Raw genomic sequence first — 19,950 nt, 5'->3', positions numbered from 1 at the left:
AGTTGCCCAAACCCAGTCATGGTAACCCTGTACTCTGGAGGTAAAGCTCTACTTGCTTCCTTCCACTTGTCAAAAAAACACCCAACCCTAACAACCACACAAACAAACCAAACCGTATCAAATTCTCCCCCACCCCCCTCATCTATTAGTTATTTGGACAAACATTTTAAAATTTTCAAGAAGTTTACAACAATTTCTGATTCTGTTGCTGCTGTTACCTTTGTCCATCTCACCCTCCTGTAGCCTGATTTTTTTCATGTAAAACTTCTACTTTATTGGCAACAGGATTACAGGTTTTGCTTGTAAGCTTTCTGGAGCGTGGGTAATGTCTCTCCTTTTCTATCAATGGCCTGTTGCATACAGAGGAAGCACAAGCAATTTGAAAAATGTTAAATTACAGTCAGATTTATGTAAATACTTGCCACAGGGCAGTATTTTTGTGTAAAATGCTTGGTCTGGCCACCGATGGAATGTGCTTTGTCTCAGTGATTAAGACAGTATCACCTTGGTTAAACGTGGTAGCTGTGTTAAAAGGTACCAGCAAACTCTATGTACATTTAGTTCTTACAAGCTTACAGTTAATCTGAAGCTGGAAGACAGTTCCAAGAGCCTTCTGAAATCTTAACCTGAACGGCAGTAAACTTTTGAACTTGAAACTTGTTTGGGACTTTCTGATTGTAAAAGGTACTTTTTTATTTTAAGCCCAGTGGAAAACAACTTGAGTCATAGCAGTATCTTGTTATATAAAAGAAGGAAAAATAGATATTTTAAGCAAAACCAAGCAGGGATCCTGCTACATCAAATGTTATGGATGGGGTTACAATTTTCCAAGAAGTTACCATTGTCAGCGTTGAAATTGGTTTTCCTGAGTTTTTTCTCCCTGGTCTGTGGTCAGATGGAGTGCTTGCTACAGTGGCATCATTCTGGGGAAGTAGGAAAGGTGGTCATTTCGGCAAGCTTGTAGAAATACCTCTTCTAAAGATAGTAGCTTTCTGCCAGTCTGAACACAGGATTGCCTGTCAGTAACTGAGCTGGTACTCTAGTAGGACCTGCCAAGTTAGTGATGTAGGCTTTTGGGGCGAGCACCTGTCTCCAAGTCAAAATTTTCAGCGTTTCCAACAGAGAAAGAATTTTAGTGGCAGAAAACATCCAGGTTTTGCCTAATAGTAAAAGAATGTAATTAAAATCAGGAGCGTGGCTTATACTGTTGAGAGAGCTCGGCTTGAGGGTCTGACCTGAGCCTTCCTGAAGGGACTAGGGAAATACTCCCACTTGAGGCAGGATGGAGAATGTATTAGTTCCACAACTGTTAAAAATATTTCTGGCACTAGACCTGTATTTGATTTAGCACTGGCTTTGTTCTAACTGTGTTCTGCTGGTTAGGGGCTAAAGAATTTTCACTGTGTTACTATGGCCACATGTGCTTGTTTGGTACACAGCAGGTGAACTTTTCAGATGAGGAAGAGGGTGATAATGCTTTTCTCTTGTGCTGATGCAATACTGTTTCCTTTAGCAAAGCAAATATCTCACTGAGGTGTGTAGACCAAAATACCTGAGGTGTTCCACAGAACCAGTCTTAAGGGAATGTTTTTTCCATGCAGTAGTCTAACACCTTGAGGAAAGTGGTTTTGCACAGGGAGCCTTCTTCAAAATCATGTTTAGTCCTCTCCATAGCCTCCAGGAGCTGCCGTAACAAGGGTGCTCCATTTTGAGGTTGGTTGGTAGCAATTCTTTCTGGGGAAGGTCTAGTTGTTTCACAAACCAATAAATCGTCAGTCCTCAGCACTGGAACATCCATTAATGGGGAGATCTTCCCCTCTGAAAGCTTCTCCTACCTAAGCTCTTTCCCTCTTGAACATAACAATGACCTTGAGCAGCAATAGATCGGTGCTGGGAAAACTCAGCATGCTTGTCAGCAGAGGGGAGCACAGCAAGGAAAGGAAGTGTCTCCGAAATCACAGCCTTTGGTGCCCAAATGTGTCAGTGAGCAAAAGGGTGTGAGGCCATCTGAAAAGTTAAATATGCACCTTTATTTCTCATGGTCTTCTCTCTAGGAGGTGGTGATCACCCAGGTAACAGGTTTCAGGAATAGGCCAAGGGTCTTCCTGGCTGCCTACAATTTGAATGATGTTGAAGTCTTTTGTACTTATGACTTTTTACGATAGATGGGCGTAGTTATTTCAATAGATCTAATTGACTTCCCTTTTCTTTTTATAACTTCTGGTTTGTTCCTCTTTAGGTAGTAAAACGCCCATTTTACTGAGAAGTAGGTGTTAAAACGATGCTACGCAATGTAGTATGCTTCACTCTGTTGCCTGCCTGGGTTATAAATAATACAGCAACTTGCTCTTTCCAGCAGTACTGCTACGTGATGGTCTTGTGATAAGTGTGTGGCATTGTGAAAGGTTAAATGGAACAGAAGATCCCTCCTCTCCAGCAATGTTTGGAGTATCAGTTGGACTTGATGATCTCAAAGGTCTTTTCCAACCTAGTTCATTCTGTGATTCTGAGTCCAGGGAGTGAGGAGTCAAAGGTTGTGGCTGTTCTGCTCTCACAGCTGTTCTGGGCAGCAGGCAGCTAGAACATTTCTTTCGTTGTGGCCCTAGGAACACTTCCCTGTTTCTGTAGCCTTAACCTGCCCAGACAGAGCTTTGTGGGTTAGAGGAAATGTTGTGCCAGAGGTAGGACAGAGGAGAGGCTGTGTGCTGCCCCTTTATCCTGTGACTGCCTGGGCACTGCTTTACACAGCAGCAGCAGGGCATCCTGGCTCCCAAAGAGTTTCCAGGAGTCTGGGTGTGATGTAAAGGCGTAACTGTCACTTGGAAAAAGGGACGGTGAGGCTTGCAGCAACCAGCTGCAAACTCTTTGGATTAAACAGAATACCACAGCAAAGGGTTTGGCCACCCTGCTTAGTCCCACGAAGTATGCTGTAGTGGGATTTCTGGCTGGGAAAGGTCAACCCTGCTCTGGTGTGCTGCCTTGTGACAGTGGCAGAGGTTCTCTCCTTTCACAGCACCCCACTTGTCCCATGGGGCAGAGGGCACTGCACATGCATGAGCTTATCTGAAGCATCCAAAAGGTCCCAGAGGTTAACCCCTCCTAGAGTCTCCAACCCTTCTTGCTGCCTAAAATTGGATTTGGGGTGTATTTCTTTGCAGCGAGGTAAGGAAAAAGCAGAGGAAAACCTCAGGTTTCCATGAAGTGCCTGTCAGACTTTGCTGTGGATGGGCTGAGTGTCTCTGAAACAGCCTCTCAATTGGTGCTTGCCTCAACTGGTGCAACCAGCAGGCTGGAGAGGGTTGTCTGGGTTTTGATGTTCCATTGTAGTGTCCCAGAGCATGTTCCTTCAGACATGGAAGTGTTTGAATGGGGCTTTGCAATATCGGATGCTAAGCAAAATGTTGATTTTTTTAAAGTATTTTTTTCTTTTTCTGTTTCCCCAGAGGTCAGGAATTTTCTAGATGCATGGGAATGAGGCTATGCTAACTTGGTACAGCAACCCTGGTGGAAAACTTTTCACTTCACCCAGAGTTCATATGTTATGTTCTCACTGCCCAATGTTCTGCATCCCTTCCAGAGTGAGTTTGACTAATTTTTGCCTGTGACTCAGAATGGAGATGTGTTTGGAACCTCTTTTATTTTTTTTTTCCTTTTGAAAAATGAAGTGAAAGTTTATCAAACTATGGTTATATGAGAGCTTGGCCAGCCAAATGAGGAAGTAGAACGTTCCTATAAAATGAGTTCTGGTTCTGCCCACTGCACTTATTTGCTCTCAGCTGACATCAGCTTTACCTCTAAATACGAGCTGGTGACTTCCTTGTGAGCCTGGTACTGCTCTGAATCCAGTTTCTGGCTGGAGGATGGTGGGACAGCCCTGCTGGGCCACAGAAAGAACAGCGGCCAGGTAAGGTGCAGAGCAAGAGGGGTCACCTGTACCCACAGCTCGCTCCCTGGGGAGTTTGTCTTTACTATTTTTAGCAAACAAAGCAGGGAAGGTGGAGAAGAAAGAGGCAAATCTTTTCTTAGTCATCAAGACAACAAATGACAGGTGCTATGAAGAGTTTATGTGCATCTCTCATTTGTGAAAAAAAAAAATTCTTATATTTCTGAAGGTAGAGCAGCCCATCTGCTTTCGGGGAAACGCAACATGGTAGGGCTCAAATGGGCTCCCAGTCTTAGGTGGTTTGCAGTGTTAATCTCAGGGGTGAAGGAGGAAGAGGAGTGAAGTGGTCCTGCCCTGAGGTGAGAGGGGCAACACTATGGTGGCAGGGAGCTGCAGCTGTGCTCCTTGTGCTGCTTGGCATACACATGAACTTTAGAGAAGCCCTAAACCTGCTCTGCCTAGACCAATGGCAGGTCTGTCTGGGGCTGTGTCCCCCCTGCCTCTGCCTGGGCAGAATGGTCCTTTGAGGGGGCTTTGAGGAGCCCTCTGAGTCAAACTGGTCCTTATTGTGGTTCTGTGGCCTGAGGATGCTGGAGGTGCTGCTCTGACTGGTTGGAAGGATGAGGAAAAATTATTCTTTAAAGTCATTCAAAATGTAGTAGCTGCCACCAGTTCTTTGGAAAAGGGTTCTCAATTATAATTTTCTAGTCTTAAAAATCTGTCAAAATATACCAAAGGCAGAAAACCATAAGAGGTCTTCTGATTTTTTGGTCAAAAGTACTCACTGAAATATTAACATTCTAAAATGTTAAGATTGAAATAGAATTTTGGAAACCTGACTGAAGCCATTTCTTCTGTGTGTGTGTGTGTGTGTGTGTGTGTGTGTGTGTGTATCTGTAGGAGGAGTCACAACACCACAGAGAGAGTGCTTTTAAAGCTAGAACATGGGATGGGCATACCATTATCTGTGGATAAATTATTCTATGAAATTAGAAGACTTTGGATTTCAATGGAGTGAAAACAAAAACAGCTTCCAGTGGGATCAGCTTAGATGAAGGGTGGAAAGTGGCAGGAGGAAATCTAAGTAGTTTGCAAATGAAGGTCATGAAGTTTATAAATGGAATTTCACAATCTGTGATAGCAAAAGCTGGACTCTCTGATACACAATTTCTCCTCCTGTCGAGTTTTTTGTGCTGGTTATAAGCAGCCAGCTGACCTGCTGAACTTGGGCATACTCCTGGCTGTTTACTAATGTGTAAGTCAGGGATTTTATTGCCCTTTAATTCCCCCTTGAGAAGGGTGACCTCAGAGTTTCCTGTGATCAAGGCTTCCATTTCAGTATTTCCAAATTGTTCTCTCTGTGATGAAAACCCTGCACTAACTGTATCACCCATTTTTAATATTTGGCCACACTGCAGCAGAAATCCAGTGGTCAACTCTATCATATTGCTGGGGATGGCTGATACTGCATCACATCAACCCCAGGCAGCCATCCAGAGCTCAGAGCTCCCCATGCTTACTGACCTGCACAGGAGGACCAAGCCTTGCCAAAAGAAGCAAAGGGTGCAGACATGGACCACGGGCTTGGTGCTGCCTGGGATGGAGCCAAACATCCGTGCAGCACAATGTGATGCTAACATGGGAAATTGTTCTGATCGTAAAAGAAAAGGGAGGGGGAGGAGGAAAAAAGAAAAAGCATCAGGGTAGACAGAAGTACAGGTTTGAAAATAATAGTAATGGCCATTAATATGTGGTAAACATTTTCTTTCAAACCTGAAGTTCCTAAGAAAAGTTTTTAATTAGCAATAATTTATTTTTAAAAATCTAGGCATTTTTAAAAAAACAAGTAGTACACTTTAAGTGTTTGGAGCCACTGATCACATACTGGAAGCAGGCTTTACTGTGGTGCTAGCCCAGACTGCTTCTGCTTTATTTGGTTACATCAAGGTATTTCAGCTCACACAGTATCTGTTTCAAAGAAGAAAAACCATTTCAATAATGAAAAAGCAGGCAAATACATTTTTATCTTTAGTCAATGGAATAAAAACAAGGATTAGATGTAAAAATTGTTACAGGGTGCACTGTGAGGAAAACACTCACTGACTAAAATAAGCAATGTTTTTGTTTAGATGGAAAAATACACGAGGTAACTGTTTTCCCCTTACAGTTATGACATATTTAAGGAATGTTTTATTTTATTGATGCTGTTTGTAATTTTTAATTGAGTGCCAGATTTCTCACACAGAATACCTGAAATTTATAAAGCTACATAGAAAAGTAAATACCAAAGTTTCACGAGGTGAGGTTATAACTAATTATCATGTTTTCCTGCTGAACTGATCAGTTTTAAATTAACTGAACCCAGCATGGATTTTTTTCCCCACAGCCTGAGAGGGCTGTCATGCCTTGGGGAGGAGCTTCACTCTGAATCCTCTCCCAGCTGCTTGTTTCCAGCATCTCCATGCCTTCTTCCACATGCTTTCAGCTTCTGGCTCCTGGGGTGATCCACGCTGGGCAGGGAGTGGCTGGTGGGCTGGGAAGGGGAGCTGGTGGGTGGGATTGGCTCTGGCTCTGGGCTCGGCACAGAGGTGCTTGTTTGGTCAGTTAATTCTGCATCTGATGCCATCAGCAAAAGGAAGAGGGCCACCCTTACATCCCTCATGTGCGTAGAAGAACCAGCCACAGCTTTTAACCAGGTAGCACCAATAATTGAAGTGATGTGGCAAGAGATGCTTCAGTGCAAGCAAGCCAACAGTGACTGAAGGTGTTTGGCTTGATGGACGAGTGGGCACCGTGTATGTTCTGTGTCACACTCGTTGGGCTAAGGCAGCTCTGGGTACCGCTGACTATGGTGCCCATCACCTGCCTTCACTGGGTAGACCATAAAGTTACGTGGTGCAGTTCTGGAGAGTATGAAGTAGCTTTTGCTACTTTTACACACTCACTTCTGAATTACCTTGACAATAAACATAAGTGAAATTGGTAAGTGAAGTAAGTGATAAGTGAAATAATTGATAAGTGAAATTGAAGCCGCTTTCTGGATCACCTGCTTCAAAGCACCATCCCAATGGCTTTCAAAAAACCAAACTGCTTCTCTAAAAATAGAAGCCCTCAGTGAAACAGCAAGTAACAGGGAAAGAATAGTCAGGCATCATTAGAACTGATGAGTGACAGAATTTCAGAATTTATGTCTGTATACGCACAGACATATAGTAAGAAAGATAAAACTATTAAAAAAAAAACAAAACAGTTTCCAGATATTTTGCAAACAGCATGTTTCCTGAAATCACTGGATGAAATTTGCTATACTTGTTGCTATGGCATCTGAGCCCATCCAGTAAAATTTGACAGATACTTATCTCGGGCTGACAAACCACACAGCAAATTGAAAATCCCCTTTGTGTCATTTCCTGTGAGATAAGTCTGAAGAACCAACTCACGCATGCAGCCTGTCTGCTTACAGGCAGCCTGGCACAGCTCACCAAGTAAGGTGACACCTGTCTGACATAATGTTTGGAGAGTGACGAACATTTGCATGGGACACTCTGGTGCTTTTATAATTAAGAACGGACCAGAAAATTGCTTTAATGCTGAGAGAAGACAGCTAATCTGCTGGTCTCTGCTGTGCACTAGGCAAAGAACTGAGATGACTGCATGCTTTTCCTTAATGCTTGTGTTTTGTTGTTGCTAATCTTTCCCTCTCTGAAGCTGATGCCTGTGGGATGCAGCTGGGAAGACAGATCACCAGGTTTAGAGGAACATAAATGCCCGCTAAAATGGCACTGGCCAGTTCAATTCCTAGCAAAGCACCACCACCACTCTCCAGAAAAGTTTCTGCAGCAGGGGTGGAAGTGCACCAGAGCAAGATGGATTTTTTCTGCAAGCTGGGCTATGGTAAGCAGGACATCTGCAAAGTGCTGGAGAACCTGGGCCAAGAGGCCCTGGAGGATGATGTCCTGAAAGAGCTGATTCGGATGGGGAGCAAACCTCAGGCTCTGGAGAACCAGGCTCAGCCTTCCCAGCTAAAGCTGGTTGCCCGTGGATCTTGTAGCAGCACACAGGGGCTGAAGAGGCTTGGAGAAGATGAAAGTGATTCTTCTGATTCCTTGAGACCCATTGTGATCGATGGCAGCAATGTTGCCATGAGGTAAGCTCCGTTTCCTGAAAGGCATCTCTCTTCCTCTGAAGCTTTTGAATGTTAAAACGGATGGCTTGAAGTGTGTTTTTCCTTCAGGTGAGAGGTGCATTGGTGCATTTGATCTATGAACAATTGCTTATTCCTGTTTTTTGGCTGATGCACAGCTTTTAAGGACCTGTTGTCTTGATGCCCATGAATATGCACGTCACATGCAATTACTGGCTCACTCCGCATTCTGACCTTTTATAAGGCAACCTCTGTCCACTGGTTGTGGCAGTATCTCTCCCTTTTCAAATGGGCACCTAGGATTTCTAAGCCTGAGATGTTTTCAGGGAAAATCTGATGGACAGACAGAACACCCAACTAATCTAAGGAGAGGAGAAATAAAGTCAGGTGGCTGCAGTTCCTAACAATATTACAGTTGTACTGCTTTGACTCGCAAGCAAACTCCAAAAGATGTTCCCAGCTTCTATAATTTTTGTTTTCAATTTGGTTTCTGTTTTAGGGAAATATCAGGGAATTGATAGTTGGCTTTATTGAACAGATTCATTTCCTTCTTAGTCATTCTGTTTCTGGGAAATGTCGCATCAATCCATGCTGGCCAATTGCACTTCCTAGCAGTGCCCTGGCACTGTGAAAGCACTCTTGCAGATGGGGAGCCTGGCATGTCCCTGTGGATGGGACGTCCAAAGACAGCAGTGGGTTGGCCTCTGTTTATCCAAGCAATACGGAGCCAAGACTCCGGGATGCACTGGCTATCCAGCTGTTTTCTCTGTTAACTTCCTTGTCCACTCAGCAGGGCCAAGCCCATCCCTGCAGGCTGGGACAGGGCAAAGGAAACCTTCCTCCTTCTGTTAGCCGTCCTGTGAGATGAGATGAGACCATATCCCCCTCTGGTTAGAGAGAAAAGAGGCCAAGCACATCCAGAGCAACTGGAGACTAAGCAAATGATGCCATCTTGTGGGTGAAGGGAGAAATCCCAGCCAAAACCAAGAGGTTCCCGGCTCAAGGCAGCTCACGAGAAGTGGGAAATACACAACAGAGCACACTTGTTTGGCCTTGTCTTGGCCATGAGCTTGGTAACCAGGTTTTAGGATCTCCTGCCCCGCTTTGCCTCTTCACCCAAGCTCCTCCTCAGAGTGTCTTTCTTGCCTCTCTGAGAAAGAACTGAGCACCCACTCAGGCAGTGTGACTGAGCTGATCCCTCACTGATCCTTTCGTTGTGCCAGGGTCAGTATTACCCAGGATGGGCCATGGCCTCTGGCCTCAGCTCTCCTGGCACAGCAGCTTTAAGTTTCAGAAAGGCAAAGGTTTTGCAGCTCTTCTCAGACATCCCATCCACTGTCTTGGTGACAACTGTGTGGATGATGGAGGAGACTATCGAGCTTGTGCATTCTGTTGGTACTGGAAGGGCACAGCCTGGAAGGAGCTGCTTTCCTCTCCTGGATGCCTTTCAGTGTGGTGCTGAATGGTTGCTATGGCTAATGGGGTAGGCCTGGTCAGTGCTTTCAGTACCTTTGCTTTAATTTTTCTGGTTTGCTGCTGTCAGACAGAGGACAGTTTGCAGATGTCAGGGGAAAGGGATGTTTGGTTCCCTTGCTGGGGAAAACATCATCATCAATACCGGCAACCATAAAAACGCAGCAGAAGCAGCAGCTTAGGAATGAAACAATCAAGTTAGAGCTTCAAGTGGCTGTGTCTGTGTGGAGAAAAATATCTTGAGCATTTATATTTCCATCTTAGGATTGGTGTTTCTGGGGAATTTTGAAGTTGTCACTGTGGGCCCACTGTAGAGTGCAAGGTTTTGAAAAGGATGTATATGCCCCAGGGTAATAAAGTGATGGACTCAGCAGTCTCCAACCATCAGTCAGCCAGAGAAGCTAAATGGAAAATAACCTTGCCTTCAGCCAGTCTCACTCATCAAACCTCTCAGTACACTTTGTGTTTCCATCAGATATAATGAGAAATTTTGCCACCTGCCAGCCTATCCAGGGGAATTTTGCAAGGCTGGTGGAAAAACAAATGGAGTTGTGTTAATAGGAAAAGGGAAGTGTCATAGCCATGTTCACTGCACACTGAAGAGGCTGCTATTTCCTCTAGTGCTTGCACTTACACCTAGATTTAAAGCTGTAGTAACTACAGAGAGCTATTCCTAGGCCTTTCTGACAAGGGTTTGGCTGATGCTGCCTCATGACCAGGTAGAGAAGGGGCCATTTGCAGTTTTCAAAAGAGGTTGGTTTGCCTAAACTTCCTCTCAAAGGAGTTGGGATGACACAATTTAAAGAGGACTTGCTGCATGCTAATGATGGATTAACTGCTGGTGTCACAAAGATGCCAAATGTTGCTGCTTCATTTTCTGAGAGATGGGCCCTGCTGGTCCGTGACCCAGGTGCAGTGTGCCCTTTTGCTGGCAGGAGGGAGAGATGAGACTGAGTTATGACAGATCATGGATGGGCTATGGTCCACAGACTCCGGGGTTGTGTGGGAAAGGTGACTGACAGGAAGAGCCAGTCTGTGCCCAAGCAGGGAGGGTGGGAAGCTCTGAGGGCGCTGCTCCATCGCACAGCAGTCACTGGTGTGCAGCCCCCGCACACGAACAGGCTCATTCAGGTGGCCCCCAGGTCTGCCCTTAGCAGTGGAGCAGCAGCTGGATTAGGTGATAATGCTGAGGAGCACTTCCAGGTGCCTCATCTTCCTTGTTCCACTCAGCCTTTTGGCTGACCCACTTGAGTACTTTCTGCACTGGGGTACACCTAGAACTGCCTTCCTAAAGCCCACAGGATTATATATACAAATAGCCAATATTTAAGAAAGCTGTTGCTGAATTTTGAGTCGTGGCATCAAAGATGTACCTGGACTGCCTTTTAAAGGCAGTTATCTGAAAAAGTCACCCAAAGTTCCAATTCAACACTCTAAGTGATATTATGAATATCCTGAGAAGATCCTATCCTTTAAAACCAAACAAAACAGCTGTTCTAAAGTGGAGATCAGATATGTCAAGCACTTCCGACCATTTATTATTGCTAATGGTTTTTAATTACTTCCTATTGCCTTGATTGCTCTTAATAGGCAATTTCTTCCTACAAACTGTACTATTTTTCATTTGTGGTCACCACTTCAGGACAGAAACTTTTTTTGGGTGTAAAGCGGAGCTTTGGTTATGAGGCTGGTGCAGACAGATCCTAGAGATGAATCCCTGGGAGGTGGTGACTCGTGTAAGACTGTGGCATCACCCTTGACTGGTCTGTCAGTGCAGGGGGTGCAGCAGCCAAGAGAGTCATTCCCAAGGGCTTTTTGCAGAGGTGAAAGCCTGAGAGAGACTGGAAATATTATACAGAAAGGTCAAAGTACAAGGATGAGCATTCTGTAGATACTGAGAAGACATTAATCCATTTAGGACTTTGTATACAGTTTATTTCAGTTTCCTTGCGCAGAGGTAGTTAACAAACTGCTTTTCTTTACACGCACACTGCACTGTAGTCAAATTTTAGATAAGCGAGTGCCAAGTAGTAGGAACTTTCAGGGAAGGTGACACATTTAGAAGGATGTCACCCCCAGTTGTTTTCCTTAAGGCTTTTTTATGCTGCATATTGAATTCTTCAGAACCCGCCTTGCTGGCACTTCTAGAACACTTGTCTTAGGGCTTTCCTACCTCTCTGTGCAATGAAGAAAATATCCATCAACTAGAGCAAGATGGAAGTGGGCCTGAGGTGCCTGTGGCCATCTCCACTGATGTCTTGTCCCTTTTTTTGTTTCTCTGTATTTCTTATCCTGCCTCTTACAGTTTTTCGTCCCACATATTTTGTCTCATGTTTCCAAAAAAGATCACCCTGTACACTGCAGCCACTTCAGCCATTAAAATCTCTAATGGCCCTGTTACTACAGAAGACAATTCCCACATTTTGTTTCTCACAAGACAGCCTCATGGGTTTCTGCTCATGCAGGAAGAAACTCTCACTCCTCAAACCTTTTTCAGACAAGGCATGTGAAAGTTTTGACAAGGCCTAACATCTTGTTGGTACCTTAGAACTTAAGTCCATGGAGATAGTGAGGGAAGGAATAGGCTTGGGTCAAGGAAATGGCAGATAAAATACCTCTGTTTTTAAGTATTCAGACTGTTTCAGATAAATCTTTGGCTCTGCTGGAGGAGGTGTTTGGATCTGTCCCACCAGGACACCCTGCCAGGTTGTTTTCTTGGAAACGAGTGAATGACACAAAAGCTGTTTATTTTGCCTTTTCATTACTGGCTCAATTAAAGAGAATTCTAAACTTCATAAAAGCTTTGCCTCATCATCCTCTCTCTTTTTTTTGTAGTCATGGAAACAAGGAGGTGTTCTCCTGCTGGGGGATCCAGCTGGCAGTGGATTGGTTTCGAGAGAGGGGTCACACTTACATCAAGGTTTTTGTCCCACTCTGGAGAAAGGAACCCCCTCGACAAGACAGCCCCATTGCAGGTAGGTCACCATCCTGGCTGTAATTTGGCAACCATTAGGTGCAGTTTGGAGACAGAGGGGTGTGAAGAACCCAGCACAGGTTTGTTTTTTTTTTTTCCCCTGTAAAGAAAAGCACAGTATGAGTTGTGTATCAGTCTTCCCTCACTTAAATGAGTCATTAATTCATTACCCCATTCGGTGCTTCTGGCTAGCAGCTAAAACTGCTTACAAGGCTTTGTTACACTGCTTTAAACCTTCTGCTTAACAAGCACAAGGTGCTGCCAAGCTGAGTTAAAGAAGGAGTTTGTCAGCTTGCAGTGAGTCTACAGAGCTTGTGAGGCCTGCCAGGAGACAGTGATGTTCATTACTGCATGACTATTGTCTGTCAGGCTGCTACCCAACACAGGGGGTGCATGGGTTCCCCTTCCAGGAGAAGAAAATGCATCAGCAGAAGTCTGTGGAGGGGAGTGAGACTCCATTTGTCTGGAAATAGATCAGTGAGGTTTGTGCCGGCAGCTTGGTGTCTGACATCTGCCTTCCTGCAGGGATGGAATGGCAGGAGGCCAGAGTGTCCTCAAAGTTTGTTCATGTATTTTATCCCATATGTTTTATCTCCAGGTAAAGCTTACATCAGGGCTGGTTTACCCTTCTGGCACCCAGCAGGGTTAAAAAGGGCACTGCAGGGATTCAGTATCAGACTCTGGTGTAGAATTCAAGGCATTCTTTTACAGATAAGACTTAAAAATTTTTTAAAAAGTGCCTCAAAATCTACAAGTTGATGTTTTTATAAAAGATTTAATTTTCAAGTTACCAAATAACCATCAGATATCACTGCATCTGAAAATTGCACCATGAGTTTAATAAAGTGCTGAAATATTCTTAGATTCCTGTAGGTTTCTAGCAGATGATTGAGACCTGGTCACTAATTATTAATTAATTAGTTTCTCTTTTTTTTTTTGCTTCCCTCATCTACTTCTGCCAATCCCCCCACCAGATCAGCACATTCTTGAGGAGCTGGAAAAGCAATCTATCCTGGTCTACACACCCTCTCGGAAGGTGAAGGGCAAGAGGGTGGTTTGCTACGATGATCGCTACATAGTGAAAGTCGCTTATGAGAAAGACGGAGTCATTGTTTCCAATGACCATTACCGGGATCTCCAAAATGAAAACCCCGAGTGGAAATGGTTTATTGAGCAGCGACTACTCATGTACTCTTTTGTCAGTAACAGGTAAGAGATGGGTGGTGTTACAGGATCTAGAATTTAAACATCATGGGCCAAGTCAGCTCCAGCATCAGTGTACCTCCCAGCTGTAGCAGAATACATGAGCCTTTTTATGAAAGGAATTTACTGCAGCATTTCTTATCTTGTTTCTTGAGTTTCCTACTCTCTCAAGCTCCCGTGTCACTCTTCTATGAACTTTTCTACTTGAATGGCAGCATTAGTGACCAGCTTTGCATCTTTTCAATCCAGTTTGTGATGTTAAACCAAGGGTTGGTATCTTAATTTCTATTTCCTGTAAGAAGCAGCATTCAATCCTTGAGAGGAGGCTGACTGGCAGTATCTGTAATTCCCCTACACAACAAAATAGGACTTTTCCCAGTGTTTCTGCAATCATAGCTTGCTAGAAGAGACAAGAAGCTGGTCTCTCTGGCCCTTTACCATCCCTACTGAGAGAAGGTTTTCATTCAGGCACTTGAACCATGCCTGTGAGGCTGGGCTGAGTGCTCCTCAGTCTGTTCATAATAACCTCTCTTCTCTCCTGAGTTTTCTAATAGCTGAGTAGTTCAGGGGAAATGCACTTCACTGCGACACTCAGTGTGTACAGACATGTGCTTACATCCATGACTTCTTTTACTTTTCCAGGTTTATGCCTCCCGATGATCCACTAGGCCGGCATGGACCCACCTTAAGTAACTTCCTCAGCAAAAAGCCAGTGCTTCCTGAAAGGAAATGGCAGCCTTGCCCTTATGGTGGGTTTCTGCCCACACTGTGAGCTGACCCCTACTTCCCAGTGTGCTCTCCCTCAGCTAGGGGCCACTGCCACGTGCTGTCCTGCTTTGTGTGCTAGGGACTTGGGCTTGCTCAAAGGTGTGGTGCTTTTTTCCCCTCCTGCTTCAGTGGCTCCAGCCTCAGCAAAGGCAGCAGATGTTTCTGGCCCCTCCATCCTTGCCTGCACGCAGCACCGCGGGCGCCGTGGCTGCGCTGATCACACACACTGCTCTCTGTGGAGCGGATTTTGCTGCGGCACTTGGGAATGGCCATCCAAACACTCTCCCCTCCCGACAGCTCCCTAGCAACATGCAGGTTTCTCAGAGGTAAATCTCCATGCCATTTTTTAGAGCAACCTTTTGTAGCAGCAGGCCTCCCAGTCCACCGAGTGCAGGAACTGAAACATGAATATCAGACACTTCCAAAATAGCAGAGACTTCCTTTCACTGCTGCTTCACCCTGCTATTAATATCAGCAGTATTTAAATCTGGAGTCAACAGTACTGAGTTTGAAAATAGTACTTCCCCTTTTTTCTGTCTTCATCACACCCAGTGCTGGGGAGAAGTGATGTGTGCATCAATTGATGTTGGTGCTGGTGACAACTTCCTGTCTGATTCGGTTTTATTCTTTCAGGTAAAAAATGCACCTATGGCAATAAATGCAAATTTTACCATCCAGAGAGACAACATCAAGCTCAGCTTTCAGTCGCTGATGAGCTCAGGGCCAAAACAAAGGTCCCGATAGCCCTGGGGAAGGAGGAGGAGAGGCGCCAGTGCTCACCGTACGAAGCCAGAGGAGAGCCTGCACCCTGCAATGCCTGCACAGAACCTCTGCGGGAAGCCAGAGGCTGCTCTGGGCCTTCCTGCTACCCAGGCGGGTCCCTGGAGAGCTGCTCTGAGCAGACATTCTGTGCCTGGGCCGGCAGCCCTGCCTCTGACCTGGGGCTGGAGCAGCGCTTGCCGCAGGCGGAGCCGCTCCTGGAGGAGATGTCAGCGGTGTCCATCGGTGACACCTACGGCTGCAGCTGGTCCTTGTGCCCCTCTCAGGACCGGGGGGTCACGGACAGCCCTCAGCCCTGCGCTGGCCTCAGGCACAAACTGTTCTCACTTCATCACCCTCAGAGCCTGGAGCAGGCCGGCTCACCCAGGTGCCCTTTCCAGCTCCGAGCGCTCCCAGCTGTGGCAGGCGGGATGTGCGGGGAGCACGGCTGGGCTCAGGAGCGCCACGGGACCGGCCACGGGAGCCACTCCGCCCCTGCTGCTGCTCAGCACATGCAGGGCCCGGAGAGCCAGCACGCTGCTTTGCTGCAGGCCACAGCTCTGTTCCCTGACAGCCTTCCCCTGTACGGGGAGCACCAGGCACAGCAGCACTGCTGCATCCCCAGCCGGCCCCCAGGGCAGCCCTTTCTGCCAGATTCCAGCAATGGAACGGGCTTATTCCACAAAGCCCATGCTTACCCCAGTGCCTCTTACAGGGACTACTGGCCCACCCCGGCTGCGAGGCTTCCCTCTGCCCGGCAACTAAACACACACAGGGAGCTGTGCTCCCCTTATCCCTACTGTGGGATGAGCCAGGCCGTGGCTTTGTACCCCAGTATCCAGGATAAGGGGACTGGAGCACCTCCCCTATGAAGAGAGACTAGGGAGCTTGGGGCTGTTCAGCCTGGAGAGGAGAAGGTTGCATGGAGACCTCATAGAAACCTTCCAGCATCTGAAGGGAACCTACAAGGAAGCCAGAGCAGGACGCTTAATCAGGAACTTTAGTGATAGGACACAGGGGAATGGCTTCAGACTGAGAGGGGGTAGCTTTAGGTTAGATTTTAGGATGAAATTCCTAATTGTCTGGGTGGTGAGACATTGGAACAGGTTGCTGAGAGAAGTTGTGGATGCCCCGTCCCTGGAAATGTTTAAGGCCAGGTTGGGTGGGGCTCTGAGCAATCTGGTCTAAGTAAAAGAGGTGTCCCTGCCCATGGCAGCAGGGATGTTGGAACTGGATCATCTTTTAGGTCCCTTCCAACTCAGACAATTATTTCTGTGATTCTATGATATTGCCTGCTGGACTTTAATGATTCAAAAACACAGAAACTTCTGAAACCTCCAGAGCAAACCATTTTCAGTAAGCACAAATCCTAGGGCAAGAAGATGCTATTCTGAGGTTTAACTAAGTGTTTGTAGAGGGTGTTAGGGCAAAGATTACAGCTGCTCCAGGAATACAAGTATAAACATCAAATCAAGGCAAAGGCTGTCATCCGTGGCCATGGGATTGCATTCCACCTCCCCTGAAAGAGAGCAGGAGAGCTCGGGGTTACTGGGCTGTCAGCATTTGAACCTCACTGGTGACTGGATTCAGGATGGCACAGATTTTCATCAACACCCTAAAAAATCAGATGTGTTTTTAGAGTCCAAACCTGTTGTTCAACTTCCATAAAAGAGCCGTGCTCCCCAGTCCCCAGGAGAGGGCTCTCCCAGGACCTGCCTGTCCCTCCTTGCTCAGCCAGCACAGAAGATGATTTGGCCCCTTCCCCTAGCACAGGGCTGTGCTCTCTGCTAGAAGGCAGCTTTGGGTCCCTGTCATCACCTGATTCAAGCCCAGCCCGCTGTCAGTGAGCTTTCAAAGCTCCATCTCGTGCTTCTAAAGCAGTGCTGAGAGCACACAGAGCCACCAGCAGAGGGGCTGGAGCTGCACCTGAAGGAAGACACAGGTATATTTCTCAGAAAAGGGATACACACAGCATAAATCAAGTCAGGGAAGGCATCTTCAGTGTAAGTCCTGGTGTGGACTGAGGGCTTGGGGTTGGTAATTAAAAAGATCCAGAAGTCCAGATGAAGCTAAAGAAAGAAAGGGGAAAAAAAAAAGCAAAAAGAAAAAGCAAAAAAAAAGCTCTTAAGTGTCTCCTGTATTGAGCAAGAAATCTATTGTTGACTTAACCCTAATTACCCAGTGTGGCCCCATAATGCAATTATACTGTAAACTATGTTCTGTTAGGACATGTTTGATTTTCAGTAAGCTGTAAAGCTGCTAATCTCTGCATTATTCCACTGAATGCTTCAGGTTATAATTCAAATAGTCAGGTTGATCCTGGAGGTTTTTGGCATTATACCAAAGTTTAAGTATGTCAGTATGACATGTTTTAAAAATGCTTTAACACATTATAGAATGTTCATCTATAACACTTTGTTCTCAATAATGTCTTAATTTTCTGGGTTTTGCTTAGGTGGTGGGGTTTTTTATTGTTGTTATTTTGTTTAGTTCCTGGTTTTGTTGTTTTTTAACTCAATCCTCTTAGAACTGATTCTTCTACATTCAGGTGGGATTTTCAAGCTCTCTAATCCTGCAGTATCTCATTTCTCTGAAGTGCAGTGTTGTTAGTTCCAGGCAGGAATTAAACACAGTCCTCAATGAGAAGTTGTAATTCTGTTGCTTTCACAGAGGTAGCAGTAATTTACCCTTAGTGATATTTTCACATGATGCATTTTTTGAAAGCAGTGATAGTCTGACCTGTTTCCCTCTGGAAACAACCATCAGCTCTGTTTTTTGGTTTTTGGGTCTTTTTTTGGTGATGGTTTTGAAGAATCTTCAGAAAATAAGTATACTGTAGCTGTTCAATTTCTTATGTTATGCCCCTGTGGTTGGCTCAAAGAAATAGCAATTTAGATTTTGGAGGCATGACTTATGTTTACAGAACATGGCAATTTTTTTCCATATGTCCTATGGATTGTTGAAGTGGCTCATAAATTTATCCACTACCTCTTAGATAAAGGTTAGAAGTTGTCTTAAAACAAAACTACGAAAAAAATTCTCCGAGATATGCCTCAAAAAATGCTGCAGACAAAGTGTGATGCCGAATGGAAAAATACCTTCCACCCCCTCAGACAAAGCAAGTCCCAAATGGCAGCATTCAGAAAACACACACAGCAATGGAGCAGGATGTAACTGCACATGTCAACATTAATTTTTGTGTCTGGCATGCATATTTCAATACACAAAGCATTGAAAAATCCATAGGAAAGTTGGCACACTGCCTTTATATGGTGCCCTTGGCTTGCTGGAGACATGCATAAACTTTTCTCCTTTGAGGATGCACAGGAATTTGGTGGTTGCTCAAAACCCTCTCAATGCTTAATAATTTTTTTTCTTTTAATTTCTGTCATATTTACTGAGGAATCTTTTTGTAAAATATATAGAATGTGCACTCTGCTGAGAAAGTGTCTGAGAAAATAAATCAGACTTTGGTGCTAAACAGAACTTGGTTTCTCTTGGCTCTTGAGGCAATCCCAGAGCGTTTTTTCTCATGGGGATTTTGTTGGAAGGGCACTCAGCAGCAGCGCTGTGTCTCTGCCTGAGAGGAACTCTGCTGCTGGCCAGGAGCCCACAGAAAGCAGGGACTGTTCCCCTGTTCCACCACAGCACAAGCACACGGGGCTCAGCAGCTCCTGCTGCAGGGCCTTTTGCACTTTCCAAAGCAGGGAATTCTCTTTGCCTTTGTCAGCGCCTGGAGCAAGGGAAAGGGCTGCGAACAGAAAGGCGGCGGCAGCTCTTGGACAGAGGGGTAAGAGCCTGTTGCTATTTGGTATCTCTGCTGAAATACATTTGAGGCCAGCTCTCGCTGCCAAGTTGCAAATGAACCCATAAATCTTAAAAGGCTCAGAAAGCCCTTGATGTTCTTTGCTTTTTGGTTGTCAAGACTCTTTTAGAAGAAGCTGGAAGCACTGAGAGCAGTCTTCCAGGAGATGGGCTGCTTTCCCAAGGGAGACTTACAGAGTTGCCAAGTTCATTTGAAGAAAGAAAGAAAGAAAGAAAAAAAAAAAAAGAAAAAAAGAAAAAAAAAATCCTCTTCCTTTCCTCTACACTCAGCCCTTCCCAAAAAGGCAGAAAGCCAGAGAGATCCTCCCTTGCAAGAGGCTAGGGGAACTATACACATATATTTCCAAATATTTCACTGAAAATCTTGGGTCACCCCTGCAAGAGCTCCTCAGTGTAAGAAGGGGGAAAGAGGGTGCTCTTTGCAGTCCTGGGCACCTCACAGCACCTCTCTCCACTTCTTCTAAAATACAGAAATCTTTCCTTCACAGAACATGGATGACAAGCCTACTGATGTGCTGAGCTGAGGTACCATAAGAATTCATGCCATAAAGCAGACTATAAAGTAGATAGTCTTGCTGGGTATCCACCACTTGTATTTGCCAATTAATCTGAGAAGTTTTGATAAGATTTTAACTCAGTTCCCACAAGAGCTGGCACAATTCATAAGCAAACATTTAAACTAATCACAAAAACTAAATAGAACATGACTTCTCTTAAAAAGTGCAGGACTGCTAGGGAGGAACAAGGCTTGTACTTCACCAAGTGTGACAGTGCACTCTGTGACTCTGCACTCACTCGTGTATACACAAGACTGCTGCAGGATCCATCTCCCATGCACTGGTGGGACCGGGATGTTTGAGCTCTTGAGTTTAATATTACGGCACCATTAGCATTATTAAGAAGGTGCTACTACTTGAAATT

The 19,950-nt window shown here is 45.3% G+C and overlaps 1 protein-coding gene across 1 annotated transcript; it reads left to right on the top strand.

The window, feature by feature from the left end:
- The first annotated feature begins 7,409 nt into the window (after window positions 1-7,409).
- Window positions 7,410-18,771, top strand: ZC3H12D (zinc finger CCCH-type containing 12D). Its single transcript, XM_058836894.1, has 5 exons — window positions 7,410-8,030; window positions 12,336-12,475; window positions 13,449-13,683; window positions 14,320-14,426; window positions 15,079-18,771. The coding sequence occupies exons 1-5, from the start codon at window positions 7,648-7,650 to the stop codon at window positions 16,074-16,076; spliced, it is 1,863 nt and encodes a 620-aa protein (XP_058692877.1). The 5' UTR covers window positions 7,410-7,647; the 3' UTR covers window positions 16,077-18,771.
- Window positions 18,772-19,950: the final 1,179 nt, after the last annotated feature.

This window comes from Poecile atricapillus, chromosome 3, assembly GCF_030490865.1.
Source record: "Poecile atricapillus isolate bPoeAtr1 chromosome 3, bPoeAtr1.hap1, whole genome shotgun sequence".
Lineage (NCBI taxonomy): Eukaryota > Metazoa > Chordata > Aves > Passeriformes > Paridae > Poecile > Poecile atricapillus.
This window is presented reverse-complemented; position numbering and strand designations above follow the sequence as displayed.